Genomic DNA, 21,641 nt, shown 5'->3' on the forward strand with positions numbered 1-21,641 from the left:
GGTCAGGCCTAGCAAGGTCCCCCTGGATGGGGTGCTTCCTCTCCAGGTTGGTGGCTCAAGTGTCCCCCACGGGTCCTTAGTGTGGAACACCCATGAATGTCATGTTCAAGGCTCCCAGCTCTGGCACACATCACTGGCCTAAATGTGGTTTTGGAAGGTATAAATGCTGTGTTGACCTACCAGCCCTGTCAATTGGGGATGTCACTAGCAATAAGGGGGCCTCCATATCCTATTGATTAACTTAAAAAAAAATGTCTCTGTGCAGATGGGGAGATCAGAGGACAACTAGGAAACAGGTTGCTGCTTCCATCTTGTGGGATCCAGGGATCAAACTCAGGAAGTCATCAAATGCTGTTAGCTTTATGTTGGCTAACACTTTAAAGGGAGACTTAAGTAGATATGCCAGTCCCATTCAGAGAACCACTGTAGGTTTTGCAAGATCTTTACACCCCGAAGTATGTTGCTCCTTTATTGTGGCTGTTTGGATGTGGCTCTGTTTGGATGACTGTTTCTTGGTCTCCAGTTCCAGCCAGTGTTCCTTGGACAAGTTCTTTGATCACTCCACACCCACTCCCCCCACCCTCCCCGCAGTGCACCATACGTCCGACCAACCGTGCTTACTTTGTGAATTCACCTACACCCTTAAGTGTATGCTCAGGCAAGAGGTAGTCTCAGCCCTGGGAGGTGGGCTATCCTGAATTGACCCTGTCTGTACTTGAAAAAGTGAGTCTCATATTTGAAATTTGAAAAATAAAACCTTGGAGCTGGACGGAACCACAGGGTTTCAGACAGCCAACCACATAGCTTTGCAGCCCCATTCCTGCGAATCCCATGCCGACTTCAGGGGTCATCTTCTAGGTAGCACCACCTCTCAACTTCAAGCCTCCTGCTCCGTGCACAGTGCGGCCTCGTACAGTCATTAACTCAACTTGGACATCCGGTGTCGTTGCGAATGTACTTGTAGTTCATTGGTTCAAGTAGCTGTCGATCACACGGTGCCAGGTTTCCATAGTTTTCATTGGCTGGATGAGCGAGGAGCCTTGGCGGTTGTCTGGACATGGCAGACGTTGGAGGCTGGCAGGTGAGTGTGGGGGCCTCCGGGGTCCCTGGTGGGGTCGGGCGCGGGCGGGCGGTGGCGGTAGCCCGGCCCTCCCCGTGGAGCGTCTCCCACGCTGTCTCTCCCTGCAGCCGCCTCGGCCCTGCGAGGCCTACCGCGCGGAGTGGGAGCTCTGTCGCAGCACCTGGCACTTCCTCCACCACTACTATGTGTACGGCCAGCGGCCAGCCTGCCAGCAGTGGCTGCGCGACCTGCTCAACTGCCGGGACTGGGAGCAGCGCCGCAGCGCCGAGGCCCAGGTGCGCGCTGGGGAGGCCGGGCAGGCCCTGCGGGCTCTCCTCTCGGGTTCCCTGCTTTTCTGAAATACTCCGAATTGACGTTATGGCCGCGTTACTGACAAGGAGCGAGGCAGAAAGGAGATCTAGGGTGGTTTGGGGAGAGGGGGACAGTCGCCCGGCGTTAGGGTCATCATCCCGCGGAGGGTGTGATGTTGCTGGCGCGGGGACCAGGAACCGGCCTTCGCGCTGCTCCGGGGACTCGGAGGGAAGAGAAAGGCCCAGTTGCCTGGTGCAGGAGAGTACGCTGTAGAGGCTAGGGCATGAGAATGGACCTTGACGGAGTTGAGAGTAACCTAAAAATGTGCAAGCTCACATGATTTGACTTCCTTTGGAAGGTCAGTTTGGCTGCTGGAGTGTGGAGACTATTGTGGAGGACAGAGACCAGTAAGGAGGTCGTTGCTGAACTTTTCCTAGGGAGATGTGAAGTAACCTCACCCTAGATAGGCAGTGGGATAGCGACCAAAGAAAGGCTTCCACCTAATCTAGCTTGGTGAACCAGTGAATTTAATGGGTCACTTGCAGAAGCGTGGGTGACTTAAAGTTTGCACCACTGGAAAGCCCACCCCAGCCTGGTGGGGAGTCCTGGAAGCTGTGTTCCCGTTCCAGGACCTCCCTGCACAACTGCCAAGCAGCTCCACATCCTCTTTCCTAACCCTGGGGAGAGGTCTTGTGAATTGACTCTCAATTTTCATGTGCTTCCTTTTCCTTGGCTTCCTGAGTCTTGCGAGCCTCCCCCCTTCCTCCAGGAAGGAGTGCTTCAAAGCTGTGGAAATAGGTCTGCACAGTTGGGTCCCATCATAAACTCATTAAGCCAATAGTTGTCTCCCTGGGTGATCTTGGATTCAGGAGAGATAAAGAGAGCTCTGCTGTACTGGGGCACACTCCAGTTGAGAAGGTAACTGTTGCCTTGTGGGAGGCATAATGGAGAAACACCAAGAGGAAACTTGAGGGTGCACTGGGTTTGGGGAAGCACCAAAGAACAGGAAGTTAGGTGTTAAATGTGCCTGAATAGTCTGAAACACAAACCAATGAGGAAACCATGTTGCAGAATAAACAAACAAAAAGACCTCAAAATGATGGCAAGTTCCCCTAAAGTGACAGTCACAAACATGACAGAAAGCTTGTTTGTATGGCAATTGATTGGAATCTTACTGTAACCATAAATTAGCCCTTATTGGTGTGAAAATGAAGATTATTATGAATAGAGAAATGGCCAAAGCACTTCACTATAAAACAGAACACAGGGGAAATTCATTGTGTAGCCCAGGCTGAAATGGCCAGGAGCATTCTGTACATTCTAGAATGTACAAAAATACATTGATGAAGAGATGTCCTTTTTTTTTCTAAATTTCTTCTGCCACAATTAACATATGACTCTATACAAAGACTAATTTTTTTGACTAATTTCACTACTTTATTTCAAATCCACCAAAGTGTTTGCAGTGTCTTTAAATATTGTGGAGACTGATGAATTAAAGAGACCAGAGTTCATGAATTTTAGGTCTGAAATTGTTCAGACTAGCCTTGACCTCACAGAGCTCCACCTGCCTCCTGACTGTTAGGATTGAAGGCTTGTGCTACCATGTCCAGCAATGATTCCTTTAAAAACTTTAATAAAAAATTTTTCATATGTGTGTGTGTTACGGTATGATTGTGTGCCCACATTGCATATGGAGGCCCAGGGTTGACATCGGGTGGTATCTTCCTCTCTCATCACTCTCCGCTTTATACATTGAAGTGAACTCACACTAAACCCAGACTTCCAGGAATTCCCAGTTTCTGCCTCCTGTGACCTGAGATTCCAGGTGGACCTCCACACCCACCTGGGTTTTTTTATGTGAGTTCTGGCGATCCAAACTCCAGCTGGTCCTCATGCTTGTGTAACAAGTGCTTTACCTGTCTCCCCAGCTTCTCCTATAGTATTTTGTTTAATGAAAATAAGTAAGGAGTAGAAAATAAGTAGAAAAAGTGAAAATAAGTAAGGCAGCAGAAAAGCATTTCATCTTTAGGGAACCATGTGATAGTAGCTCTAAACTTTGGGGGAAGGAGGTGTGGAGGAAGCTGTTTACTGTCAAAGCAGGGATAGAAACCTGGAGGGGGGAGTCTTTCATGTTCCATTTTACAATTATTTTTTTCTTTTTGTATTTTCTTTTTATGTGTATGAGTATATTCCCTGCATGTATGTGATTGCACCTGTGTCATGCAGATCCCCCAGAACTGGAGTTAACAGACAGTTGTTAGCTACTATAGAGGTGCTGGGAATTGAACCCAGGTCCTCTGCAAGAGCAGCCAGTGCTGTTAACTGCTGAGTCATCTCTCCAGCCCCTATTTTGCAATTCTGATTGCTGCTTTTTGTTTTTGAAACAGGGTGTCATGGAGTCTGGGCTGTGCTCAGACTTGCTTTGTAGCTAAGGATGGTCTTGAACTCCTTATCATCTTGTCTCTACCTCCTGAGTGTTGGAATTACAGGCATGGGCCACCACACTCAGCTTCTAATTGCTTCTTAAGCAGTCATAACCTTCTTTAGTGATAGGATCTGGCTACATAGCCCATGCTGGTCTTGAACTCCAGATCCTTTTACGTCAGCCTGCCAACTCCTGGGATTTACAAGCATGTACCACAACTCCCAGTTTAAGAATTGAAACATTTTGGGGACTGGGGCTGTAGCTTAGTTGTAGGGCACATGGTTTTGACTTATATGTGTGCCTGGGGGTCTTCAGCATTGCAGAAAACAAAACCCCAAATTTCAAATAAGTTGAAACAGAAATAAGCAGAAGATTAAATTACATGTGTAGAGGCCTGCAAAGCACCTGGTGTGTACCCAGAGCCACAGCTAGGGCCCCAGCTGTACTATACTGTCCTGGACCTTTGCTGGTGGCAGTGGCTGACAGAAGCTGGTGTGATAAGTGAAACTTGCTTCATACACCCAGTGCTGGTTCCTAGCAGTACCTTCCCATTGCTGTCTACTCCCCATTCAGTGGTCACTTTCAGGCTTGCCAGGAGAACTTACCCCAGACTCATCAGGCTAGCTATAGCTGAGGCCTAGGAGATGTTTTAAAATGGTTGAAGTTAAGAACTATGCATGGTGGCACATGCTGTAATCCCAGCATTCATGAAGTAAAGGCAGCAATATAAGAAGTTCAAGGTCAAACATGCTGAGTTCCAGGCCAGCATGGGCTATTTGAGACCCTGTTTTAAAAAAACAGCCAGGCATGGTGGTGCATGCCTTTAGTCCCAGCACTCCAGAGGCAGAGGCAGGCGAATCTCTGAGTTCGAGACCAGCCTGATCTACTTATCAAGTTCCAGATCAGCTTAGCAAGTTCCAGGTCAGCTGGGACTACAGAGAGACCCTCAAAAAGACCAAAAACAACAACAAAAAACAGGGCTGGAGAGATGGCTCAAAGGTTAAGAGCACCAGCTGCTCTTGCAGAGGACCCAGATTTGAATCCCAGCACCCACATGACAGCTAACAACTGTCCATAACTCCAGTTCAGGGGAATTCAATGCCGCCTTCTGACTGGGCATTGCATGGCTCAGGTGCACTTACATACATGCAAGGCAATATATTCATACACATAAAATAAAAACAATAGATATAATACTTGAAAAAAAAAAACCCAAGCAATACAACATAAAATTGCTAAAGATGATCTATGGAATAGTTTTTCCCAGTGGCTTCTGAGAAAGAATGGCCTAGATCTACATATGCTAATGTGAAACATCTGTCAAGGTACATGATATTTAGAAGCAGCTGAACTTCAGAGCTGTGTGTACCATATGTGCCTCCTTTCAGCCAGCTGTTCAGAAGAGGGTGGTTTAGCTACCATGTGACAGTACTGGGGCCCTGGGATACGGGGGTGATGCTATAACTAACTAGAATCTCATTTGTATAGCGATCCCTCTGTGAGAGTGAACAGGCACGGGTCCAGGCACGGAAGCACACCCTGGTATGGACCCTGAGGCAGAGTCCCCCTGCAGACTGGCACCTCCCTCTACCACAGGAGAAGGACGAATGATGGGTGACAAGCAGCTGCGACCCTGCCCTTGGCCTGTACATCTTCCTCAAGTCTCTTTCTTGCAGGGCTGTTGCACAGCTTTATGGACTTTGACTAGCCCAGTCTAATGGATCTCAGTGAGCTCCTGCTTGACTTGGAACACAGCAAGACATTTCCAGGTCTAACTGCCCACTGCTCACCTGTATCAGGGCATCTCATCACTGATACTCTGAAAGGCAACTGTGTCCACAGTTACAGGAAGCTAAGCATTATGGCAAGTCTCTGTGAGCACCAGGTCAGTCTATCTTGTCCATTCCACCACCTCTGGGAACAACCACACCAGAGGTGGCAGTCCTGAGGTATAGGAATCTACACTTGAGTGGTAGCCTGACCTTGTGGATGCATGGTGGTGGTAGGTTGGTCAGAAGAAGGTGGCTAAGCAGTTCTGCTGTGAATGGGTCTTCTTCACCATGAGAAATGGGTCACCATGTCTTGGGGCTGATGATTACAGTGTAATCCAAGCATGGGGTTCATACTTCTTAGCTCCCGCAGATACAGGGAAGGCATACTCAGTGGGCAGGGCAACTTGCCTTTCTGCACCAGCACCTGTTACTGCTCTTGGAAACCGCATTTTAAAGAAATGCATAGCTACAGAACACATTCTATTACAGGAATCACAGAGTCTAGACTCAAGAAATCAAAGTCCAAAGGCAGGGGGTGTGGGACACTTCAAGTCTAAGTAAGATGGGGTTGAGGTCTCCTAATTTCTCATAGTTTTTATTGTATCAAGAATCATGTTTGATTCCCAATACAAGCTGAAATTTAAATCCACATTTGTTAGACTTTATACCTAACAAAGCTATGCTCAGACAGCGTATTTTGTTCTTTTGTATTGTTTATATAATGTAGTCTCTATCTCTCTTCCCCTCCCTCATTCCCTATCTATCTATCTATCTATGATCTATCAACCATCAATCGATTGATCTATATTATGAGCCACCAAGACCATTAGTTTTTGAACAGGTCCCTTTATTACTAATAAGATGATTAAATATCTGCTGGCCTATGTGATGCCCAGCATGCTCCCAGCTCCCTGCTCCCTTCCTGGCCACAAGCGTTAGGTTATACATCTTTCAGGCAAAATTATTGATCATTTCAGAAAGGCACATTATAGAATAAAATGTCCCTCACGTGTTTTCTTCTGCATTCTTATGAATGATGCAGGGTTACACGCTTACAGGATCCCAAGAGTAAAGAAGAGTATAAAGAAAAGACAGCGTTCCCCTGTTCCAGGGCAATCTCATCCAGCTACGGAGTCTTTAGCATAGCTGTGGCTGGTTTAGGAATAAGCATTTCTAGCCAGTGAGGGGAGAGAGACGGTGCTGGAGATGTATAATGGTTTTTTTTCATTGAGTATCTGGAATGGCAGCAATTACCCTGGGGTCTGGGATAGAGCTGAACACACAAGTAAAGCCTAGAGAGGCCAACTTCCCACTACACCACACTTCCTGTCACCTGCTTGCTCAAAGCCATAAGCGAAAACTCATACACAGCTAGAATTCTTCTTGTTCCTGTTTGCTCTCTGAACGTTGAGTCCCCCTCTGCAGTGCCATCATTGTGTTCTGCCTTCCTTCACTGCTGCAAATTCCACATCAACATATCTGAATAGAATGTTCCTGCATTTACCCTGGATTTTCTTTTTCTTTTTTTCAGTGTTGGGAAACAGGCTTAGGGCCTTGTACATGCTATGTGCATGCTGTACCACTGAGCTGTGTCCCCAGACAAGATCACAGCTTTGAGTCTGACAGATTGCCTTCTAAAAGTTTCTGTGGTACTTTAAGGGAAAGACATAAACATTAAAAATCAGTAAACATGAGTCTCTGGTTGGGGATGTGACATAACTTGTTCTGCAAGCACAAGGAACCTACGTTTGATTCTCAGCACTTCAAGAAATAAAAAACAAGAGTAAAAACTCTGGCAGTCCACCATAATTATAACCTAAGGACTTTGGAGGTAGTGGTAGAATGATGAGGAGTTCAAGGCCATCCTTGGCTACATGAAACTGTCTGAAACACAACAAAACCAAACCTATAGTGATGGTGCTACAAAGAGAACACAGGAATAAGATAAAGCAGTCCCTTTTGAACCTTTGGACAAAACTCCATAGTAACAAGAACATATTGTACATTTTGTTACACTGAAAAAAGTGTTACAAGAGTGCTTATCTATAATAGGATAAAATGTGGCCATTTTTAAGAAGCTACTATGTATGGCAATGTGGATACAACTCAAGGAAATTATGCTGATTAAAAAAAGCCATCTTAAAAGGATACATGTAAGTGTGACTCCATTTTTGTAACACTGATGAAATACATAATTACAGAATACAGGTAAATGTTTGGGAGTGGGTAGTATGGGAAGAGGGGAGTCATTCAAGTTTGTCCCATCCTGAGAAAATCCACACAGCTTGACTGGTAACTTTCCAGGGTTATGTGATGAAATTGTGTTCAGCAGATGCTGCACACACAAATGAGTGCAAATATAAGTGAGGAAACGGAATATGCTCTGTGGAGTAACAAGGTCATTTTCTGGGTCTTGACATTCCTAACTGTGTAAGCTGATTTCCCTGGGGACACAGACTAGGAATACAGAACCTCCCTAGACAGTTTCCTCTGCTATTAATTATAACTGTAATAGTGTCAAAATAAAAAGGTAAAGGAAGCCAGATGTGGTGATTATCCTCCTTTAATACTAGCACTTGGAAGGCTGAGTCATGTGGATTGTGACTCTTCAAGGCCAGCAGTCTTGAAAAAGAAAAAAAGTACTACTTCTCTGAAAAGGGAGAGTTGGCTTTGTTTGGGCAGGAGGAAGGCTGCAGCAGGAGTGTGGATCTGGATGAGGAGGCTGTAGCCTTGCCAGCCCAAGAAAGTCCCATAGGGTTCAGGGAACCTGTGCTGACAGGATGAGAATGCTGTAAGCTGTGATCGAGGGCCTGGGTGGGATTCATTTTATAGAAACATCTGTCTGCTCCATAGAGGAGGGCTTGAAGTGGGCATGCCTAATGTGGGCAGTGTTGGCTACGGAGGCAGAACAGGTAAAAGGTGACAATGGCTTGGATGTCAGATAGCTGAGGGGGGTTAGCATGCAGTGTTAGGCTGAAAGGTCTGAGTGGTGGAACCAAAGGACTTAGAATCCCTATGCTATGCTTTTTTTTTTTATACTTAGGTTTTTTATATTTTATATTTATTGAATTTTTGTGTATTTCATACATAACATCTCAATCTTAATCATCTTTATACCCCCTCCCCACTTGTACCCTCCCATAGCCCCCCACTGGGATTCATACATTCTGTCATTTGTCTAAGGCCTATTGTGTCAAATCAGTGTCCCTAGATGTTCCTCAGTGCAAGTTCATCTGCTGAGGTCTAGTCAGCCTATCTAGTCTCTCGCTTTCGGGAAATCAGCTCTTCCTCACCTATCAGCAGTCAGTTGCCAATATTTCTTCAGCTAAGATTGGGGTCTGCTGTCCATTTCCCCAGTTCTATGCTGGGTTTTTGTCTGTTTGAGTTTGCATGGGTCCTGTGCATGCTGATACCATTGCTGTAGGTTCATATAAGCAGGGTCCTAGGAGCTTTGTAGACTTCATTTCCATATGGTCTTGCACCTCTTCCCCGACTCTTACAGTCTTTCCACCCTCTCCTCTGCAATGGTTCCTGAGCTCTGGGTGGGTGTAGATTAATATAGGAATCCTGTCCAAAGATGAGCATTCTGCATACTGTTAATCTCTACACTTTCGCCATTTGTGGCCATTTTGTGTTCCTGGGCCTCTGCTGCATGAGGGAGCTTCATTAATGAGAATTGAGATATTCACTATGGTCTTCTTTACCCCCTTGTTCTATGTTCCGTGAGCCTTAGGTGTAGAGGATGCATTATAGATATGCCACTTAGACGTGGGCAATTCACAGACAATATCTGTGTGTGACCAGTTGTGATACTCTGTAATAATCTCCATCTGGTGCAAAAGAAGCTTCTTTAATGAGTGTTGACTGCGATATTTGTCTGTAAATATAAGGATACATATTTTGCACATAGTAAAAAATTACATTAGGGATGTGAAAGTTTTGGGGTTTTTTCTAAGACCTATGACCTCTCATATGATGCTGTAATCCTAGCACTATTTCCTTCTATTGAGTGGACTTTTAGTCCAGTTAGGTAGCTGTTGATTGCCCCCAAGATAAAAGTGCCACTACTGCACCAGTGTCATATGCTGTCTTGAAGTTGGTGTTGGACCATCGATTGATGTTCTCCCTTAGCACTTTTCCTATGCTACATTTTAATGCAGGACTGTTAAGAGGTTAAAAAGTGAACCACACACTATAGAGAGCCCAGAAATAAATCTTTGCATATATGGTCAAACATGTTTTTGTTGTAGTGGTGGTGGCAGTGTTTTTGCTAGAGTTGGAACCCAGGGCCATTTACGCATGCTAGGTAAGCAGTCTAGCACTGAATTGCACTCCTAACCTGGTTAATCTTTGACAGAAGTACCAAGATCATTCAGTAGGGAAAAGGATGGTTGGTTGATGTTGACAACTAGGCATCCTTATGTGAAGGTGGAGGGACAGGGACTGGGGAGATGGCTCAAGGGGTAAAGCCAGGCATAGGGGCTCAGGCACTTGGAAGACAGGAGGACTGATGAAAATTTGAGGCCAGGCTGGGCTACATTATTGAGATCAGGCCTGTCTGGGCTAGAATAAGACCTCATCTCCAGCCAGGCGTGGTGATGCACGCCTTTAATCCCAGCACTTGGGAAGCAGAGGCAGGCGGATCTCTATGAGTTTGAGGCCAACCTGGTCTATGTATGGAAGAGGAGCCTGCCAGGAACCTAACAGTCTACATAGCGAGTTTCAGGCCAGCTGGGGCTACAGGGAGACCTTGTCTCATAAAAACAAAAAAGACATCTCAAAAGAAAATCAAAACAAAAAATTGCAAACCATAGTAACTGACATTAAAAGATAAAGATTTCATGTACATTTGAGATTTTTTTTTTTTTTTTTTTTTTGGTATTTTTGAGACAGGGTTTCTCCGTAGCCCCAGTTCTCCTGGAGCTCATTATGTAGACCAGGCTGGCCTTGAACTCACAGAGATCTGCCTGCCTCTGCCTCTGCCTCCCAAGTGCTGGGATTGGGTCAAAAGACTATTAATGGGCTAGAGAGATGATTCAGTGGTTAAGAATGCGCCTCCTCCAGAGGACCCAAATTCAGTTCCCAGCACCCATACTGGGCAGCTCACAACAACGTGTAATTCTAGCTCCAGGGGATCTGGCCTCTTGCTGGCCCGGCAGGAAGCAGTATTTTTAAGCTCAAATGAGGTCATTAGAGTGGGCCCTGTACCAACATGAATAATGCCCTAATAAGAGACAATAAAAGAAAAACATTCATGTGATGGTAAGAAGATGGCTGTGATGGCTAATCCTGGGTGTCAACTTGACTGGATCTGGGATTAACTGAAATGAGAGAGGTCTTCTTGATTGGATCATCTGAAGTTGGAAGACACGCCCTAAATGTGGGTGTTACCTTCTGATGGCAGCCGTATAAAAGACCAAGGCAGAGGAGATCACTTTCCTTTTTGTTGCTTGCCTTCTCTCTCGCTGGTGAGTTTGTCTTGCTGCTGAAGACTAGTCAATCTTTTGGATTCATCAGACCTTCAGCACCAGATATTAGGACTACTGAGACATCCAGCCTCGTGAACTGAGCGACTACAGATTCTCAGCCTCTCCAGTGTGGTGCAGCCATTGTTGGACTACTCGGACTCTATCCTGTGAGCTAAGCTGATAAATCCTTATACATATATATTCATTCTACTGGTTCTGTTTCTTTGGAGAGCCCTGACTAATACAGTGGCCATTTGTAGGCCAAATAGGCAGCCTCAGGAGAAACCAAGTATATTAACACTTGGACTTGGGGGAGTTCTAGAAAGTGTTTCTGCAATTTAAACTGCTCACTGTATGCTATTTTGTTGTGGCAGCCAAAGCAGATAATATATTCACCATTTCAGGGTGTTTTTTTTTTTTGAGATGGGGGGGGGTCTCACACTCTGCCCCAGGCTAGCCTTGAACTCATGGCAATCTTTCTGCTTCAGCTTTCCAAGTGCTGGGATCACAGGAATCATTCTGGATTAACTGCAGTGGGTAGAGAGACTAATTGTAGTGAATAAAACAGAGCCCTGGGTCTCAGCCAGGCCTCACGCTCTCCTGATGGACAGAGCAGTGTTAACTAAGATGTTCCTGGCTTGCCCTACTCACTAAAGCCTCCCTTCCTACCTTAAAATCTGAAGAGAAGTTTTACAACTGTTTCAGGGGGAAAGTCCAGATTCTGTCACACCTGCCCAACTGGCAACATCCTGCATGGATTTCACCTTGACTCTGGGTTTTTATTAGGGTTCCAAACCACAGCAGCCCTCCCTGTCTTCAACAGGGCCTCACGGACCTCGGACCTTGGAAGCCCCTGAGAAAAGGGAACTGAGTTGATAAGCACCCTGGTCTTTGAAGTCAAGGGAAGCAGACTCTTCTAAAAGGCAGCCTGCCTTTCCTTTGATCTCTGAAGACAAGCAGATTCCACCTTTTAACCAGAGACTTCAGGAGCCGCTTTAGTACAGCAGTTTTTCCCTTGTCTTAAGAGGACAAAAATAAACACTTCCTGACCCAGATCCTGGCTGGCAGATGGAAAGGAGCTGGTTTTACAAACCCCACTTTTCCTGCTCCGCCCCCCCACCTGATTTTTCCCAAAAACCTTCCCGCCTTCTGCACCCCAAAGTCCCCTTATAAAAGCCCCAGCTCACAATCTGTGGGCTGACATTTTCCCTTCCCCGAAGGGAACGTGTCCCGCTCGAAATAAAACTCATATCCCGCTGAGTTTTATCTGTGTCTTGGTGCTTTTTCCCCCCCATCAGTATCCTCTGGCTATCAATTTTGTGCCTTCTGCAAACAGTATTTTCACAACATAAGTGGAATTTAAAAAAAGAATTTAAGGATTTAAAATTTTTTATTTGTGTTTGTGAATGTCACATGAATGCAGGTGCCCTCAGAGTCCAGAAGAGGGTGTCTGATCCTCTGGAGCTGGAGTTAAGGGTTGTGAGCCACCCACTGTGGGTGCTGGGAACTGAAATCAGGTCTTTTGTAAGAGCATGAGCTCTTAACCATCTGGAGGTCAGTGACGTCCTTTTGTCCTTGTCTTACCAGCACCTGAGAGGTAGCATCCACCCTACCCCCTCCCAACCACAGGTGAATTAACTTTGATTAGAACATAAGGCAGCCGGGTGTGATGGGGCATGGTGGCGCACACCTTTGATCCCAGCAGAGGTAGGTGGATCTCTGTGAGTTTGAGGCCAGCCTGGTCTACACAGTGTGTTCCAGGCCAGCTGGGGCTACTGGGAGACCCTGTCTCAAAAAGACCAAAACACAAAACGTAAGACAGAGATGCTTTTGATTATATTTTATTTATTAGCAGGATGTCTCATCTGCAGAAAGTAGACTTCAGCCTTGGTCCTTCTGACCCCTGGGGCCAGCATGTTCTGAGGACAGCTGCCTTTAGCTCTATCTTTTGGATTCTACTTGTGTGTACACCTTGGTAATGTCATTGTACCTGCCTTCGGGTGGCTGGTAGCTAGAGATAGGTGGTGTGTAATGTGGCCCTTCTTTCTCAAAGGGGAGGAGGCTGGTGTCCCGCTTGATGGCCTCATTGTAGAGCTCTGGGGACTCAAGTTTCAGTTCCTCAAGAGCTTCCTGCTGGGATTCCAGCATAGCCCTGATGGCATCCCTCTCCATCAGATGCTCTTGCTGCTTGTACAGTGACCACCTCTTCAGAAGAAGAGCTCTCCGCTCACTCTCCTCCAGAGAGAGTGCCTCCTGAGACCGCTGTCTGTGAGTAAAGAGTCCAAAGATGTGAGGCTGAAGAGCACTGACCTTGCTGCAGGGGGTCCTGTGTGACCGCACATGGCTCAGCGGCCCCACTATCAGGCCCTGCTAGGTATATCTAGGACTCGGGGGAAAAAAAAATTGAACTTAGGGTCAAATTAAAAATACAGTATTGAACATGGCAGCAGATGCCAAGGTTATTTGCTTTCCATCAGCAGAAGGAACATGCTCTGATAAACTACAGTGCCTCTGTCTCTGCCCCTGGCAAAGCCTGCCTTCAGCAAGAGGGGAGCACTGGATATATGTGAAACAAACACCAGAATCCCACAGAGATAAGAGTGTGTTTTAGTCCTCGAACACCAAAAAAGCACCTGCATTCCCACTTGCTCACTTTATAAACTGCTGCTAAGCTTGCACACAAGACAACTGCAACAGACACTGAATATTTGCAGAAGAGGCTAGGGGGATGGCATGTGGATGGAGTGAGTCACAACTAATGCTCATGCATAAATCTTGAACGAAAGTTAATCCAAAATTCCCTTGAGCATCTGGCCTCTGGCCATTCAAGGGTACTCATAAGAAAGTTTTCTCTAAATCCCAAGAAGCACAGTCAAGACGAGGATTCAGACCAAGGCCAAGTCAACCCTACTGATCCGTGCCTACCACAGACAAGAACTTAAATTACAACTGCTTGAGGATGATGGAATTCCTTTCCTCCAAGGATGTCAATCCCAGGGAACCCTTACCTTGATTTATCCAAGAACTTCACAGGAGTAATATAATCTTCAATGGGAACTAGTTCTTGGTTAGCTTTTTCCAGTTTTCGGATCCTTTTTTTCAAACGATCCTTTACTGCTTGATCTTTTTTAGGATCCACCTTCTTTTTCTTTCGTAGAGGTTCTGCTCTAATGAGATAAAAAATGTTAAACGTTTTCCATTTCAGTCTCATGACAGACCTGATGCTCAGTGAAGTGCCCCATACCACTACTATATACAGTCCTGACTCCATGAGTTCAGTGACAGAGAGGTAGCTTCTTCCCCAGTGTCTTCTCGAGAACTATAAGAGGTTCCATCAACTCGAGAAAGTGGTACAAAGGCACAGGTTTTTACTAAGGGGAAATGTGAAAGGTAACCCAGGTAGATCTTGAAATTGATGTAGAAGAGGATATCCTTGAACTTCTGATCTCCTGTCTCCACCTTCAGACTGCTGGAATTGTAGGCACTTTCTGTCACTCTTGGTATTATGTGGTGCTGAGACTGAATCCAAGGCGTCATACATTCTAGGCAAGCACTCTAAAAACACAGCTATACCTTTTGCCTGGAAGTGTTAAGTCTTTGGTTCTGAAATTCAGGGGTACTCTGAAGAGTGAACATACTGAACTAATGGATCAGAAGCTCTTTCACAATTTTAAACAAATTTGCGTTTCATAAAAATACTTAGAGACGAAATAGTAAAAGTGGCATATTTTTATTTACTTGTTAGGGTTTCTTAACAGATTTCCTCATCTGAAAGCTTTGGCAAAAGTCTGGTTTACTTTTAGGAACACATCTCCCATTATAATTTTCCATTAAGAATAAGCATATCAAGGGGCTGGAGAGATGGCTCAGTGGTTAAGAACACTGGCTGTTCTTGCAGAAGACCCGGGTTCGAATCCCAGCACCCACATGGCAGCTAACAACTGTCCGTAACTCCAGTCCCAGGGGATCCAACAGCCTCTTTCCTCCACCGGCATTGCATGACACGGGTGCACTTACCTACATGCAGGCATAACACTCATACACATAAAATAATAATTTAAAAAAAAGCATATCTATGGGTGCACTTGCATGCAGGCAATATACTCATACATGTAAAATAAAAAAAGAATAAGCAAATCTGAGGCTGGAGAGATGGCTCAGCAGGTGAGAATGCTTGCTGTTCTTGCAGAGGACTAGAATTTGTTTCTCAGCATCCATATGAGCAGCTCACATGGGCCTCTAACTCCAGCTCCAGGGATCCACACCCTCTTCTGCCTTCAGAAGGTACTTGAAAGCACCTGGCATATATATACATAGGACCCCCCCACCCCATCAGTAAAAAAGAAATCCTAAAAAAAATTAAGCAAATCCTTTAACATTGAAATCAACTGAATAGGGGTTGGAGAGATGGCTCAGGGGTTAACAGCACCTCTGCTCTTGCAGTTCCCAGCACCCACACGGTTGCTAATAACCCTCTGTAAGTCCAGTTCTAGGGGACTCCAATGCCCTCTTCTGACCTCTGCATTGCACGACACGGGTGCACTTACACACATGCAGGCAATACACTCATACACATAAAACTAATATTTTAAAAAACTGAATCAAGTCTCAAAGTGTCCAAAGTTCCCAGAGGAACTATTTTTAGTGTTTGAGCCTTGCTCTCACCTAGGGAATAAGAATGAACAGGGAAGAGGAAGGCCCATGAAGATACATCCGTTGTCTGGGCCTTTTAAAACACACAAGACTCTCCTCAAAGCTAAATGGTATTTACTTAAACTACTTTTACAAGTAGCAATTTATGGTACAGAGCGTGTTGAAAGGACAGAAGCATCTACTCATACTTAACTAGGATAAGCTCGATAGGCTGTGAAATCTGTAGCAGTCTTGCTTTGTTCTGGTCATATGTCCACCCGTGTTAACACCCCAAGAGCTAAGGGCCGGTGTTAAGTTTTACCTCAGGGGGATGAGCTCCCAGAAGGACAACAATGAAGCCCGTTGGTGGGTGTGTCTGATCTGTGTCTGCCGGGTTCCAGGAAGCCTGATGTAGAGAGGTAATATAGAAATATCTGATTTAACCCCACTTCACAGGAAAAGAGAAGGCACATACAACCACAGTGCTCCAGCAGCTCCGCTCATTTGTGTTAGATAAGCCAGTAGAGTTAAGGCGGGGATTCTTCCTTTCACACTTAGACAAGGTCCTTACTTGCAGGATCGGGAGTATTTTTTTTTTTAAAGACAGGGTCTTTTGTAGCCCCAAGCTGGCTTCACATTCACTATATAGTGGAGGATGACCTTGAATTTGTGATCTTGCCTCCAGCACCCGATCGTTGGAATTACAGACAAATGTACAGGCGTGAGCCGCCGTGTCCGGTTTTATGTAATTCGTGCATGCTAAGGAAACACTCTCCTGAGTTACATTTCCAGACCCTATTTTTATAACAAGCGATCAGATCAGCTCATTCCTAAAATATCTGCGGACAAGGGGAGTGGGGCATGAGCACTGGAGCAGCTCTGGGTGCAGGAACCGCGCACGCGCCTAGGGCACTCCGGTACTGGAGACCGCACTCACCCGCTTGGCGGCCGCATAGCTCGCAAGGTACTCAGAAGGGCGGCGGCAGCCATGACTCTCCTAGTCAGTAGCGAGCGGGCAGCTTCCGGGAGCGCGCTCTACGGTGGTCTGGTAGGTGGTGCCCAGCACAGGTCGTGTTCCAGCTCCTGAGAGGCCGACCGCGCCTGGCCCCGCCCATGACGCAGCCCCGCCCCGGGCGTCTGGTTCGACGGGCGCGTCTCACCTTGTGCCGCGCGGGCTGCGAGTCACCTTTTCCCAGCAAATAAATTCCACCCGCCGGATACATTCCCGCTACCTCTACCCAGGCTTGGCCCGCGTCCCCGCGGAACTGCTTTCTGCTCCCTCTGGCCCAGTGGTCAAGTCTATGAAAACGCCCCCGCCCTTCCAATAAGCGCGCTCGTCTCCCTCCACCGTGCTGTCTCGTTTCTTGCATTCATTCGAGCCGGGGCAGCGGCTGTCAGTCAGTGGCTGCATCCAGGCACTGCCCCGGGCTGGCGCTCGCGAGATGCCCAATAGCACGTGTGGATGGATGACGGAAGCTAGTTCGTAAGTAGGACCCGGAGCCAGGGAGATAGTGCTAGTGACCGGCTATACACCACTCTAGCCCCGCTCGACTGCATAACGGGCCCGGGAGTTTGGCAGCCCCAGGCTCGGTTACCCACCCCCTCCCCCGCGTCCGAGCTGCCCACCACTGGGGCCGCGCCCCCGCCACACCCAAAGCGCAGTCGCGCTCCGCTCTCTCTGTCTGCCAAAGAGGTCGGGCGGGCTGTCCGTGTAGGGAGCGGTTTCCCGCCGGGGCGATTTGGCAGGTGCGCGCCGTGACTTCCGGCGTTGCCCGGGAGCCGCTGGAGGAGGAGCGGCGCAGGGGATGCGGCCGTGGTGGTGGCGGCGGCGGCCGAGCGCGGGAGGCGGCGGCTGCGGGCGCGGGCCGGCAATGGCGCGGCGGCGCTGAGGGCGCGGGGTGGGCGGCGGCCGGAGGGCGGGCGGCGCGGGAGGAAGTGGCGGTGGTGGCCCCATGGCCCAGGCGCGCTGAGGGTCTCGGCTCTAGCTTCAGCCCGGCGGCGGCCGAACAATGAAGCTCCTGAAGCCAACCTGGGTCAACCACAATGGTGAGTGCGCGCAGGGGTCGCGGGTGGCAGAGCCTGGAGCAGGGGCGAGTCTGGAGTTGACTTGGGGCGGCGCGCGGGCCCTGCTCGCCTCGCTCTAGTCGCCGGATGCCGGGTGCTGGAGATGCAGAGCCGTCGGGAGCGGACTTTGTCCTAGGCGCTGAGAGGCGGACGAGTCCGGGCACGTGCTTTGGACTGGCTGCAGTAAAGTCTGCCTTAGCCCCAGGCAATGGCGCTGCGCTGTGCGCTGCCCACCCCTAGTCTGTGGAGGGGCTGGTGCCTGGTTCCTGTGAGCCGGCCTGGGTCCGGGCCAGGTCCTGCGACCCGTCTCCACCATCCAGGATGTGCTCAGATGGTTCTGAGTGTGAAACTGGGGCGACATCCCCCTTGTGGCCTTTCAGTGGCTCGGTGGAGTGCTAGACTCGAGACTGTATTGCCCCTACTGAGGCCTGGAGCTGGAGACAGTGCCCCCACTCGGACGACTGTGATCTTGGAATGGGAAGGCCCAGGCGAAGGTCCCATGGAGGACCACGAAGGAAACACGTTTAATGCAGATCTGGGGCATCAGCGTGACTAAGATTGGGGCTGGTAAGGCACAGGTGTTCTCCCGGATGAGCGACCTTGGCTATGTGGTAGTGACGTCAAAGAACACCTGGGCAAACGGACTCATCCACCCTGGCTGAGGCGTAGCTGATGCAAAGAAGCCGGTAGGAGCCAGCTGTTTTATCCCAGAACTACTGCAGGAGCTGGTCTTACCAGCTGTTTTATCCCAGAACTACTGCAGGAGCTGGTCTTACCTTCTTAGAGAGCCCTCTGGTCCAGCTAGTTAGTTCTTGAGTTCCAGGAAGCATTCTAAAGAGGCACTAGGGAGCGGCCACCCTCTTTTGACCGGAAAAGGGTCTTTCTGATACTGTCTTGTTCCTCATTTCTACTTTGTAGCACAACTAGAGGGAGCTACAGTTTTTTCGTAAAACAAGAGGAGTAGACACATTTATTTCCTTTTTTAAAAAATCCATGTGGCCTTTTCATTTTGTATTTGATGTGAGGTGCTTTTTACTCCTACAGTCAAACTAAGCAACATCTTAGTTTTGGGGATCTCAAATGTTCTCCCTGTCTGTCTTCTGTGACATCTTCCCTGTTTTTCAAGGTAAGATCACATCTTTCTTTTGAAACCATTCCTAAGAGCGTTATCCCAGTGCTGAACTGGGTTCCCCCGTATGTGGAAGCTGTGACTGTATTTTTCACAGCCCAAGGGCAAGGACTGCTTTACTCCCCTCCATTTGCTGATGAATTCAGCAATGCCTTCCATAAAGTATATGATAAATATGTTGGTTAAAGCTAAGAAAGATAGGTGACCACAGTTTGCAAAGATGCAACTGATTACTGTACATGAAAGCAAAAGCTTTGGGCCTTAGTTTCATTTCTCCTGTTGATCTTCAAGAGCATTTCCTGATATTTAGGGGTGCACATCTTTTCCCTGCAAAACTGGGCATGTGCTGTAATTCTAAATTTATGGTGCTTGGGATCCTGAAAGGAAACATTTTGTTGTGAACTGGTTTGCTGTGTAATTGAAAGTCTGAAGGAATTTTTATTTCAAAATGCTTTGCCTAAATCTGTTTCTATAGCTGACCTTCTGTAGTCTGTATTCTACTTTTTGCCATAGAATACCTTACTTTCTGATAAGATCCCTTGTAGGACACAAGTTTTATATTGTGTAAGTGTAGTTATGTAGGCACGGAAGGATGGGAGTCTGCAGCCAGGTCTACAGCCAAATGTGCTTAGCCATTTTGGCAGAGTAAGGAGAGTGGTGGGTTCAGAGTCAGGAGTCTTCCTCGCTGACCAAGAATGAAGCTTGATGATGTCTGCTTTATGCACTTCACAGTATGAATGTGAAGTTACCTGAGGCTAACAGAGACATAAAAGCTCTTCCCAGACCAGAAAATGCATTAGAATCTGAACAATAGTGATTACTAAGAAAAAGAAGATACTGAGATTTTGGCAAATTTAATTTCTTTTTAAATCTAAAGTCAGCCTCCCAGGGCTGGAGAGGTGGCTCAACAGTTAAGAGCACTGGCTGCTCTTACAGAGGACCTCGATTTGGTTCTCAGCACCCGAACATGGTGCTCCAATTCCAGGGGATCCAACACCCTCTTCTGACCTCCATCGGCACTGCATGACACAGGTGCAGTTACGGATATGCAGGCAATACATTCATACACATAAACTAAAAATAAAATATAAAAAAGTCTACCTCCATCTCTAAATAACTGCTATCTTAGAGATGCTGCTGTTGTGAGTCACTACTGAGCAGGCCTTTAAAGATGATAGCGAGTAGTGGAAGTTGCCTGAGCCTGAGTGGTCTGTAGTAACTAGTAAAATCAAGTTTCCTTTGGTGATGAAACAGAAGCCACGGTGCTTTGGGGGAGTGTATCGTTGCTCTTTCTGGCTTCCTCACTCAGCAGTCCTGATTCTTATCTCTGGTCTGAGAATCCAGAGTGGAAAGAGTGGAAAGGGATAAAAAAGAGCTCAGTCTATTTTTTCCTTCAAATTTTTATTTATTTTTATGTGTATGAATGTTTTGTCTGCATGTAAGTGTACCCGTGTCATGCAGTGCCTGAGACAGACAGAAGAGGATGTCAAATCCCCTGGAACCAGGAGTCATGGATGATTGTTAGCCACCATGTGGGTGCTGGGAACTGAACCTAGGTCCTCTGCAAGAGCAGCCAGTGTTCTTAACTTCTGAGCCATCTCTCCAGCCCTCAATGTATTTCTTTAGAATGCCAGGGGATCCTTTTAGACAAAGTAGAGAGGCAGCTAGACTAGAGGAGGTTCAAGGCCAAGGAAGAAATGTTTGTTGGATTGTTGATATACTTTGGTCTTAATTTTTCTGGCCCAATACTAGAGAAACCCCTCCCATAGGTTTCCAAGTCTCAGCACTGTCGACATTTTCAGTCCTATAACTGTTTTAGGGGTTGTCTTGTGTATTGTGTGATCCTTGTTTAGCATCCCTAGATGGGATGTACCCACCACCATCACCACCCACAACCAAAAATATCTCTGGACTTTGCTGATGTTCATTGGTAGCTCAAATCACTCGCAGTTGAGATGTTCTGGTCTAAGGTTATCAACATGTGAGTAAATCTTGACATTTCATTTTGCAGTGAAATTTGCCTTGCATGTGGAATCAGACTGAGTCCAAGATGCCATCATTTACTAGCTGAGGAAGGATTCTTGGGCTAATTCTAGCTCTTGGTGAAATTGTATAAAAAGACTCATCCAGTTCACCCTGTACTCAGTATAAAAGACCACCCTATGTTAAGATACAAAATACCCAATAATATCTATCATTTATATAGAAGTTATATGCAGTGCATCTTCTACACATAACATTTTACTGGGATGTAGTTTGGGGTTGTAGGATCCTTTTTCAAAAATTTTATTTTTGTTTTATGTGTCTGTGTGTTTTGTATCCTTGTGTGTATGTGAATCATGTGGGTACCTGGTGTCTGTAGAGCCAGAAAGAGGCATCAGATCACCTGGAACTGGAGTTAGATGATTGTGAGTTGCTATGTGGGTGCTGGGACCCAACCCTGGGTCCTCTTGAAGAACACCAAATGCTCTTAATTACTGAGCATATTTCTAGCCCTGGGATGTAGTATTCTTGACTCTAAATTTAACTTTACTCTTGGTCAAAATGAATTCAGTTTCTGAGTTAGGTTGAGTATATTTTGGGTGCTAGGTGTGGTGTCACACACCTGTAATCCTAGTAATTGGGGAGGCTGAGACAGAGATTGTGAGTTCAAGGCCAGCCTGGGATACAGAGAAAAACCGTATCTCAAAAATAAATAACAACTAAAAAGAAACAGGGCTGAGTTGTGGCTCTGTGAATATGACTGGTTTTCAATTTTCAGGTTTGTGTATGTAGA

General features: G+C 46.8%; 3 protein-coding genes across 7 annotated transcripts in view; 2 read left to right on the forward strand and 1 right to left on the reverse strand.

Moving 5' to 3' along the window:
* The first annotated feature begins 979 nt into the window (after positions 1-979).
* Positions 980-7,690, forward strand: CUNH22orf39 (chromosome unknown C22orf39 homolog). The gene is made up of 3 exons (XM_017800597.2): positions 980-1,081; positions 1,189-1,356; positions 5,289-7,690. The coding sequence occupies exons 1-3, from the start codon at positions 1,058-1,060 to the stop codon at positions 5,409-5,411; spliced, it is 315 nt and encodes a 104-aa protein (XP_017656086.1). The 5' UTR covers positions 980-1,057; the 3' UTR covers positions 5,412-7,690.
* A 5,175-nt stretch (positions 7,691-12,865) lies between these two features.
* Mrpl40 (mitochondrial ribosomal protein L40) lies at positions 12,866-16,810 on the reverse strand. Its single transcript, XM_008843051.2, has 4 exons — positions 16,610-16,810; positions 15,995-16,078; positions 14,049-14,207; positions 12,866-13,306 (listed from the first exon to the last, which is right to left on the reverse strand). The coding sequence occupies exons 1-4, from the start codon at positions 16,660-16,662 to the stop codon at positions 12,982-12,984; spliced, it is 621 nt and encodes a 206-aa protein (XP_008841273.1). The 5' UTR covers positions 16,663-16,810; the 3' UTR covers positions 12,866-12,981.
* Positions 16,811-17,353: 543 nt separating this feature from the next.
* LOC103742071 (protein HIRA) overlaps positions 17,354-21,641 on the forward strand; it is a 105,598-nt gene continuing 101,310 nt past the window's right edge. For 2 of the 5 annotated variants that reach the window (XM_029568272.1, XM_029568271.1), the window contains exon 1: positions 17,392-17,718. In XM_029568272.1, the coding sequence (XP_029424132.1) occupies positions 17,682-17,718 (37 nt within the window). In that variant the 5' untranslated portion in view covers positions 17,392-17,681. Of the gene's footprint in view, positions 17,719-21,641 lie in introns of all 5 variants that reach the window. The other 3 variants (XM_008843053.3, XM_029568270.1, XM_029568273.1) reach the window with 3 other exon arrangements.

Source organism: Nannospalax galili, unplaced genomic scaffold (assembly GCF_000622305.1).
Source record: "Nannospalax galili isolate Female #2095 unplaced genomic scaffold, S.galili_v1.0 scaffold820, whole genome shotgun sequence".
NCBI classification, from domain to species: domain Eukaryota; kingdom Metazoa; phylum Chordata; class Mammalia; order Rodentia; family Spalacidae; genus Nannospalax; species Nannospalax galili.

What these genes read in the sequence shown, in the direction of transcription:
- CUNH22orf39 (XM_017800597.2), top strand. Translation starts at nt 1,058, where the DNA reads ATGGCAGACGTTGGAGGCTGGCAG. An exon ending in CAGACGTTGGAGGCTGGCAG is followed by an intron (nt 1,082 to 1,188) that starts GTGAGTGTGGGG and finishes CTCTCCCTGCAG; the next exon opens with CCGCCTCGGCCCTGCGAGGC. An exon ending in GCCGCAGCGCCGAGGCCCAG is followed by an intron (nt 1,357 to 5,288) that starts GTGCGCGCTGGG and finishes TCATTTGTATAG; the next exon opens with CGATCCCTCTGTGAGAGTGA.
- Mrpl40 (XM_008843051.2), bottom strand. Translation starts at nt 16,662, where the DNA reads ATGGCTGCCGCCGCCCTTCTGAGTACCTTGCGAGCTATGCGGCCGCCA. An exon ending in GCTATGCGGCCGCCAAGCGG is followed by an intron (nt 16,079 to 16,609) that starts GTGAGTGCGGTC and finishes TCTCTACATCAG; the next exon opens with GCTTCCTGGAACCCGGCAGA. An exon ending in AAGTTCTTGGATAAATCAAG is followed by an intron (nt 13,307 to 14,048) that starts GTAAGGGTTCCC and finishes CTTTACTCACAG; the next exon opens with ACAGCGGTCTCAGGAGGCAC.